The following is a 9,577-nucleotide window of genomic DNA, read 5'->3' as shown; positions in this document are numbered from 1 at the left end:
TGCCCTCTCCCTTCGCCGCACCTCCATCCCCGTCTCCTCCACTTTCATCATCGATGCCTAAACAATTCGACTTTGTTTCTCACTTCTGTCTGATTGACCACTGCTTGCTTTTTAGCCTTTTCCACTTTGCTCTAATTATCAAACTGCATTCTTGGAGCAGGGACATCCTTTTTCCTCTCTTTTTTCGGTGGACAATCGGTTCCTTTCTTCTTAGAAGCAGTCACAAAAGGTGGTGCTAGTGTAGGATCTTTCTTCTCAGAAGCAGTCACAAAAGGTTGCCATTTACGGTCATGAAGCACCATGACTGCTATCCCCAACCCCGGAACTACTATTCTTTTTCTTCTTAGAGGTCCACAGCTTGTCGAAGGCAACATCGACGAAGAAAAATAAAATGAATAGCCCCACGATGTTCTGGGTGATGGGAAGGGAGGGGATGGGATGAATGATCCCTAGTTGAGTCCTGAGTTTGTTGGCAATGGGGTCTTCCTGGAGGTTTGTGAAACTCGAGCCCATTTGGAGGGATGATTCCTCCTGGGACAATCTCATTTTGTCAATGCCACTCAACTCATGGTACAGCTTATTTGCTACGAAGCTCTTGGCGCCGCTTCTGGAAGGGCCCGTAACCTGGGCAGCTCTAAAGGTGGATTTCCAAGGGTTGGAAGGGGAGGTAACTGAGCAAGCCCTGAAACCCCATCTTCGGAAGGGAAATGAGGGGGCATATGTGGCTAGGATGAGGGAAGGGGTCCTCCTCTTTCTGGAGAAAAATGGGATGGAGTGGGGGCTGCAAAGTAGCCGAGGTTCACCGCAGGGGCAAAGTGGAGAGAAATTGAGTGAGAAATGGAAGCTCGCACAAGGAGAGGAAGATGAAGAGGAAGATGGAGGAGAGGAGATTTGTTTAAAGTGGGATTGTGGGAAGAAAGAAAAGGAGAGACAGAGAGAGAGAAAGCAGAGGAAGAAGATGATAATTTAGGGTAGCATCAATTTGTCCAAGCGTTACATCAGTTCAATCCCCAAACAAATTTAACGGAACAGTAACGCCATATGCCTCTATATAACTGGGGATCGATTTGATGTAACGCCAAAACTCAGGGACTTGTGTTGTGCAAGTCATGGACTAAATTGATGTGACCGTGCAAAGTCAGGGACTAAACCGATGTAACCGTGCAAAATCGAGGACCAATTTGATGTAGCATGGACGAAATTGATGCAAAGGTGCAAAGTCGGGGACGAAATTGATGTAAAAATTAAGTCAGGGATGAAATTGAAGTAACTTGGGGAAGTCAGGGACAAAATTGCTTATTTACTCTTTGTAATACTATAAACAAATAAAAATAAATGAATTAGTTAATTAATTAATTAATTTCTTAATACTACTTTAACTTGCCTAAAAAGCAAATAAGATTTTGAAAGGGCAAAATTGATCGACTGAATTTTCCATGAAAACTTGACTTCATTGCTGATGGTACAAAAGTCCCAACACATGAATTTCCCTGAAAATAAACCCATTGACAATTAACAAAGTGTTCTTTAAACTCAATTAATTGACTATAAAATTAAGGGTAATTATCACATAAAATCACGTGATTTACAAAAATTTTCATTCATATCTAGCTCGTGTTTTACATAATTGCATCAAAATGCATGGATTTATCCATTAAAAATTCAAAACCTTTTTTGGTATGCACTCTGATATTCGAAAGCTCAATTGGTCCCGACTAATCCAATTGGAGCTGAAGCGGTTCATTAAGGGATATAATTCTCCCAGCATGGATTTAAATATTTTTTCAAATACTTTAATAAACATTATGTTACAACCTCATTTACACATACATAAACATTTTTTGCCTTGAAGAGAAAAGGCACCAAATTTCGGCACCAAAATTTCTAACCTTATCGGGCATATTACGGGGTATAATCTCTTACTCTATGTTTGGTCAACCAGAGAGGATATGATATAGGAGAATGATGGGAGATGATTCAAATCCTAAAGATTAAAATTATCCTAATAAAATGTTTGGTGCATGTGAAGGTTTAGGATTAAGATATTAAGGTGAAATGACATGGATGCCCCAAATTATTTTTTATTATTTTGAATTTTGAAATAAATATAATTATATTTTTGAAATCAAATTAAATAAAATTTAAAATTTAAAAAAAAGTGAACAAAGGGATGGCGGGGCTCGGGTACTAGCCACCACCTCCGCGGCGAGGTCACCGGTATGCTTAGAGGTCGTCGGTGACCTAACGTGGGCAGTGGTGGCCTCCATTGGGCCTCCTCCACCCCTCTCTCTCTTTCTCTCTCTCTCTTTTTGAAAAGAGAGAGAAGGGAAAAAATCGGGGTTGGTGGAGGCTCGACGGAGGCCTCCACCTCCTAAGTGAGGTCGTTGGCGACCTTTGGGTACACCGGAGACCTCATCGAGGAGGAGGTGGATCCTGAGCCCCGCCGCCCCTCTCATCTCCGTTCGCAGGTTAGAGTTGATGTGGGTTGATGTCGACGGCATTTTTTGAAAATTTGAAGAGAAAGAAAAGGGCGTTTTCGTCTTTTCTTAAATTTTCTAATCCTTATCCCGGCTCAACCCAGCCTCTGGGTCGGATTTGGATCTTAAGAAATAATCCTATCCAATCTTCCCCCATTTCCTATCCTAAACCTCACCAAATACCGAATAAAGATTTGAGAAATTATATCCGGTGTTATATTCGGTTAACCAAACGCGCCATTAGGATATCGGATATATATGGTTAGTAAGGCCGTATCTAACTAGTTGTATAGAATATTTTGCTTATTTCTTGATTTGTGGGATATTTTCTGGGCTTTGGCATGTATCTGTTCTTATATGTTTGGTCTACAAATATCGAAGGGGGTGTAGTGGCGCAAGCCCATATCTGTATCTTTTATGTTCCTTTTTTAACTATTAAGATTTCATTCTACTAAATTTATGGATTTCCCTTATAATAAAAAAAATTGAGTTCTCTAGTCTCCAAAATTCTTCGCGTCATCTATCCCAAAAATTATAAAGAAAAAGATTTGTTCTAAATGAATAAAATAGCTTGATGTAGCTGTATATATTGTCAACTGCATATAGATAGTATCTGCAGCATTAAAAAAATGGGAAAGAAAATCTGTTAAACCGTCACTGCATTTTACTTCACACTTCTTGAGAATAGTCATCTACGCTTGTTAATCCATCATTGATTGTCTCCAATTAAACACTTGTTAACTGATAGTAATCTCTCACTTGTTAAGCTAATGAATGTCCCTTTGCATAATTTTAGAATGATTAGTACATTTCCATTTTCTGGTAAAAAAATATTTGTGTAAAAATTTAAATAGAAAGCAAAATGAATAAAGAAAACAAATTTAAAATTTTTCAAAATTTGCCGTTAATTTCTTAAAAATTTCAGAATTCATGTTTTATTCATAAATTTTAACAAACATTACAGTTTTATCTACACATATATAAACGTTTTGGAGTGAAAGAAAAAGGTACCAATATTTTTTAAGTCTTATCCAGTACTTAGCCCAATAACTATAAATAGAAAGATGTGTTCGGATTGAATACAATTAGCTTAATGTAATTAATTATTATCTGCATTATGCAATCAGCACAAAAATCTAAAACAAAATCTACTACTCTGTATATAATATATACTTGTTGGGGCATTCACCATTTTTTGCCATTTGTATAAAATCTACAAATTGATGCATTTCATTCAACAACTCTTTGAATGCCACGTTTAATACATTTCTATAATTTATTATTATTATTATTACTACTACCGCTGCTGCTCCAACTATTTCATAAGCCCATTGTCACAGGTAGCCCCCAATTCTTTTTTCTCTTTCAATTTGTTGTTATTATTTTTTTAAAATTTTGGAATTCTGTTTTAATTTCTAAAAAGAATTTAAAAAATTCCAAAATGCTTTATTCAAATAATTTGACAAACGTTATGTTCCTATTTGTTCAAAAATGAACGTTTAAGAGACAAGGCACCAAACATTCCATACATATGTCTGCATCAGAACGAAAATGGAAATAAAATCTATTAATCTATTAATCCATCAGTAGATTTCATTCCGCCAGATGTTGGACAATTCTGTTTTGAATTCTTGTCTCTCTTTTTAGCATTCTACTTTTAATTGGCAAATAGGTCCAATATTTTTTTGTGTAAAAATTGATAAATACTACACTGAGAATCTTTAACTTTTTTCCTGAATCATCCCACAATATTTTACACATGTAACTTTTTGGTCATGTAGAATCTTTTTGCTATCTATTGGGGCCCACATTACGCTAGCTAATGTCCATGTGTGGGCAAGCAAACGTACTACATAAGCATTTAAAGGAATTTTTGACGGAATTTAACGGAAATTCTAGATTTGGGGAAATTTAAAGGCCATGCGTGTGCATGTAATTACATAACCCACGTGCTAGATGTGAGAAAATGAGAAATTCACATGCCTATTCATGTCATTAACCCTTATTTTTAGTAAAAAATAACAATTGATGTTATAACTTTTGGATTTCTTTCTCTTTAGACCATATATTTGTTTTTTTCTTTTTTGCAAAATAAGGCCCACATCACATAAATTTCTTATTTTTATATTATTTGGTTTATTTTAAAAAATGAAAAATAAATAAAAATACAAAAAAAAGCTAAAAACTATGAAACAAAGAGGATTAGTAAATAGAAGAAGAGGTGGTTGAGGCGTCAATGGCCACTGCCGCCTAGGCGATGTCATTGGAGAATGCTGGAGACCTCGTCTTGCACGATGGTGGCTAGAGGTGATCCACAGTGAATGGAAATGGTACAATTAAAAAAGGATCTTATCGCATCAAATGGTTATGGCATAGTGGTGGTTACCGTAAGTGGCCACCACCTAAAGTGGGCATTTCTCCTCCCCTTTGTCCGCTTTCTTTTTTCTTTATGTTGTTTGATTTTTCAATTTTTATTATTTCTAAAATTAAAAAACAAATTGTAAAAGTAATAAAGGACTTACACGAAAATTTTATGTAACACGGTGAAATAATAAATGTATGGTCTTAAGAAAAAAATTCAAAAGTTATGGTCCAAATATGTATTTTTCTCAAAAAATAATGGATTAGTCAAAGAAGTCAAATGTAGTCAAGTGTATATTTTTTAAATAAATGAAGTTAAGTGCCATTTTTTGTAAATCTCAAGAGGGGTGAGTGTATTTTATCCAAAATATTATGTTTGATAGTGTTTATATAGCAATTCACTCTTTGTATAATTCTTTTAATCCTCTTTCAAAATAAGCCTCAAAACCAGGACATTAGCCGTGGTGACAACACATTGCTTCAGGGCTGCTTCTCATACGCGTTACTTCAGGGTTACTTCTAATACAAACATATTTAAGAGTGGGTCCGTACAAATTAATTTCAAAATGATACTATCGCAAGTTTTTGTTCCGTAACCCCCTTTTCATCTCACTTTTCATTTTTTTTCGAAATTGAGCATTCTATATATATTATAATTAAGAGTAGACTATCACCGTCGTCCTTCACTTATTCATTTGTCACTATTTTTGCTCCTGACATATTTTTGCCATCAGTTAGCCTCAAATGTTAGCAATCCGTCTAACATTTATACCCTTCGGTAACGGAAAAGTGACATGGCATATAACGCCGTCCATGAATTTTTCGTCATGGAGGTTAACGAAATGGTATAAATGTTAGATGGAATGCCAATGTTTGGGACTAACTGGTGGCAAAAATATGTTAGGGACAAAAACGGTGTCAAATGAATAAATGAAGGGCGACAACAATAGTCTACTCTTTCATTAATAAAGACCTTTAGATTGAGCTTGTAATTTTATTTGGTAGTTATTTCTGTATTCTTCCTATGGTAAATTTGTAATCTACCAGCGTCAAAACTAGCTCATCCGCAATCTAAATAAGGTTACTTCTATAAAGAAATGAAATTATTTAACACCTATTTAATTTTAGGTAGTGGTGCGTCGCCACTAGTAGTGGTAATACTAGAGCTTGCATTCGCCCTACGCACGGCCGATGAATTAATCAAAATTATATAAAAATATTTTGAGGGGAAAAAAGTTATATCAAAATTAGGGGGGAAAAAAGAGTAAAAGCAATGGAAACTAGAGGAACGGAGTGGAATATGGGAAGTGGGACACATTGCATAAGAAAAGAAGAAGGAAGAAAATTGTGCGAAGTTATAATTTTGTCCCCATATTTGATATTTTTTTTCTTTCAATATGCTTAGAGTTTTTAACGACAATTTAGTAACATCCCTACAAAATAACTATATAATACTTATACTGAAGAACCCTAAGTGATCTAACTTTCAACTTTCAGAATTATCCTTAGCAAAATATTTACAATTGATAAATAATCAATGAATTAGGGATGTTACGATAATTTTACCTCAAAAAATTGTTCCTATTTTCTTTCTACCACTCTCACTCTCCTCTCTTCCTCTCTATCTCTCTCTCTTCTTCCACTACAGCGCCACCTCCCTTTTATTTCTTTATAGTTTTGTTTTGCTTTTATCCTCTTTTCCTCCATATATTTAATTTTTTTCAGTAGGATCAATATATTTAATTAACCTTCAATAAATATTTAAAGAATAAAAAATATCTTGAATTTGACATATTAGATGTTGTTTAAAAATTTCTTTCTTGGTATAAATTGGCATTGTGTAATTTTTCTGTACATAGCACTATATATATATATATGTATATAATAAGAATGATATTTATAATATTCACAGAAAAAATGAAGAATATTGAAAATTTAGATTTTTTTTTGAAAATTATCGAATTTAGAATAAAAAAAGAAAAAAATGAAGATGGATAACACGTTGAAATAGAATATTCTATTTTCTATTTAAGCTAAAGTAGAGTTACAACAAGCTTTACAAGAGGGGAGTAGCAAAGAAAACCTACTCTCAAGAGTGAGATTTCAATATATTCACTCGACCTAAACTTTTAATATATATATATATATAGATAATATAAAAGTTATACATACTACAAATATTATTTCTCTTATGAGAGTAGCTCTTATAGGTTAGTATCATTGTGATCAAACTCGGACCGGACCGGCCGGTTCGACCGGAAACTGGACACATGGCCGGTCTGGTTTCCCTTAAAAATCAGAAATGCATAAAAAAATCGATGAATCCAAAAAATCGGCCGGTTTTTACATGAACCCATGGAACCCATTCGAACCGGCCGGTTCATGGGTTCAGAAATTTTAGGCGGAATCCGACCCGAACTCCTTGCATCCCGACCCGAAATTGAAGAAATCAGAAATTAAAGCTTTAGAATGTAGTGTGGCAGTGCATAGTTGAAATCTGGAAAGAAATTGGAAACCCTAATCGTCTTCTCTTCTTCTCGATCTCGAGTTCATCACTTCCTTATTCGATCTCGAGTTCATCACTTGCTGCTCTTCTTCATCAGCCATCTTCATTCGGTCTTCTTACAGCTCTGATTCTTCATCAGCTCATCCACTTTGCGACCGGTCGCTTCTCCGATTCATCTTCATCAGCTCTTCAAGCGGTAGAGTCGAGTCAGTCGACCCATTTTGGTTCGATCTTCCCCTCCCTCTTCTCCTTTGCTTGTGATACTTGTTGTGAGGATATATACACTTATGCTGGAAAGCCTGGAATTAAATGTGAAATTTAGCTCTAAATGTTACATACCCTTCAGGACTCAACCATAAGATCTTTCTTATTCCATGTTCGTGATTAATGTCTCAAAACCCACAAATCAATTCAGATCGGAACCTAAAAGTGGGGAAAATTGAACCAGTAAGCTCGGGATTATACTCTGGGGCATAAGATGAGGAAATTATGTGGAACAATCTTTTCATATAATGTCTCTATTCAATATAATGCACGCATAAAAAAAAACGTAGCATATTTAGTAAATCCTAATGTGAATATAATACTCAAACGACCCTTTAACCTTTTGAAGGTTTGACTTTTACATAAATTTCTCTAAAACGAAACTGATTTAAAAAAGTAAGGTCATGCAATTCTCAATTTGTCAAGCAGCCACATACCCAATCAACGAAGCAGTCACTATCTTAAAGCCAAAGTAAAAGCACAAGCCACCTTAGACAATAAAGAGAATAGTTATGCCTCCATAAAAACTTCTTAGCATCAGAACCAGGACAAGGAAAGTCTAAGTTTCGGCACAAATATATCTCATATGGATATGGAACAAGATATCACGAAGACTGGTATAATAAGCATTTTGATTAATGTTTAAGACACTAATATAAGCTGGTTTTCAAAATCATGAAACCAGAATAAAGGACTGCTAAGCTAAGACGATAGCATGATATATGCCTCTCTTATTAGTTTTCAAATTTTCGGGAAAGATTTTCTTTAGAACACATTTGATTGAATAATTCTTGAAACTAGCAATGTAGACATTATTGGTGGCTTGTTGTTGCTGTTGCTGACATTATTGGAAAGATTTTGCATGGTGGCTTCTTGTTGCTAAGGCATTGGTGGTTAGTTTTGACAATGTTGCCCTTTGCCCTTTATTGGTCTTTACTCTTTCGAGCTGGCGCTTAGTTGACTATTTTCATGATAGGTTGTATATTGTCATTTCATTTTTAGCAGTTATATTCCTCGTACAGATTCGTTGAATTTGAATTTGGAAGATCTTGATATGGATGATGGGGTTGAAGATAATATTGATGAAGGGAATGTCAATGACCGAGTCCAAGAGAATCCATTGTTTGAAGTTTCTGAAGCACCACATGATGCTGCAGCTGAAGACAACATTTGTGGAAATTATGGTGGAGATTGGAGTGCATGGCATTACTGATGATATTGACTGATTAGTTAGTCTTTGTTGGGTTTGATTTATCTACTTGTGATGGTGAACTGTGGCTTATCTTTATATTTTTTTCGTTGTTAATTTACGTGTTAGTTGTGTGAAGGTTAGACAGATACTTGTGTGCTGAGGTTGTTGTGGTCTTATGAGTGATAACTCATGCGTTTTATGTTGTTTCCAATCCATTCTATCTCTTCAGGCGATTTCTTTTTACATTGGAAAAGTTTCAACTCTTGACTAATTGGACACTGTCAAATGACTATCAGTTCTTTTCTATGAGTCATTTACAATCAGATGCAAATAATTTTTTCTTATATTTTTTTGGACACATTAATTATTATCTAATATATATTACCATTTTTTGTATTTTATATTATTTTCTTTATATAATATTTATTTATTTATTTTATAAATAAACAAGCCGTCCGACCCATCGAACCCCCGATTGAACCCATGAACCCATGAATCCATGCCTCGATCGGTTCGATATCCGGTCCGATTCTGATAACACTGGTTAGTATTGATCAAGTACTAATATATAAACCCTATAGGTACTACAAAAAGAAAAATTACCTATTTTATTGTTTAATTTAGTTTTTACTATTTTGCACACTTACAAATTTCTTCCTATAATTCACTTTTCCTTTTCTTTCATATTAAGTTTTGAATCATGTATGCTCTTTGGAAGCAGTTGATGGACAAGGTTCAAAGAAAAGTTATCTTTCTACATGCAATAAGAACCTACCT

General features: G+C 34.8%; 1 protein-coding gene across 1 annotated transcript; it reads left to right on the top strand.

Moving 5' to 3' along the window:
- The first annotated feature begins 475 nt into the window (after positions 1-475).
- Positions 476-9,035, top strand: LOC116206159. The gene is made up of 3 exons (XM_031538950.1): positions 476-667; positions 7,322-7,568; positions 8,631-9,035. The coding sequence occupies exons 1-3, from the start codon at positions 476-478 to the stop codon at positions 8,819-8,821; spliced, it is 630 nt and encodes a 209-aa protein (XP_031394810.1). The 3' UTR covers positions 8,822-9,035.
- Positions 9,036-9,577: the final 542 nt, after the last annotated feature.

This window comes from Punica granatum, chromosome 1 (genome assembly GCF_007655135.1).
Source record: "Punica granatum isolate Tunisia-2019 chromosome 1, ASM765513v2, whole genome shotgun sequence".
In the NCBI taxonomy this organism is placed as follows: Eukaryota; Viridiplantae; Streptophyta; class Magnoliopsida; order Myrtales; family Lythraceae; genus Punica; species Punica granatum.
Note: the sequence above shows the minus strand (reverse complement) of the source record. Positions and strands in the feature narration are given on the sequence as shown.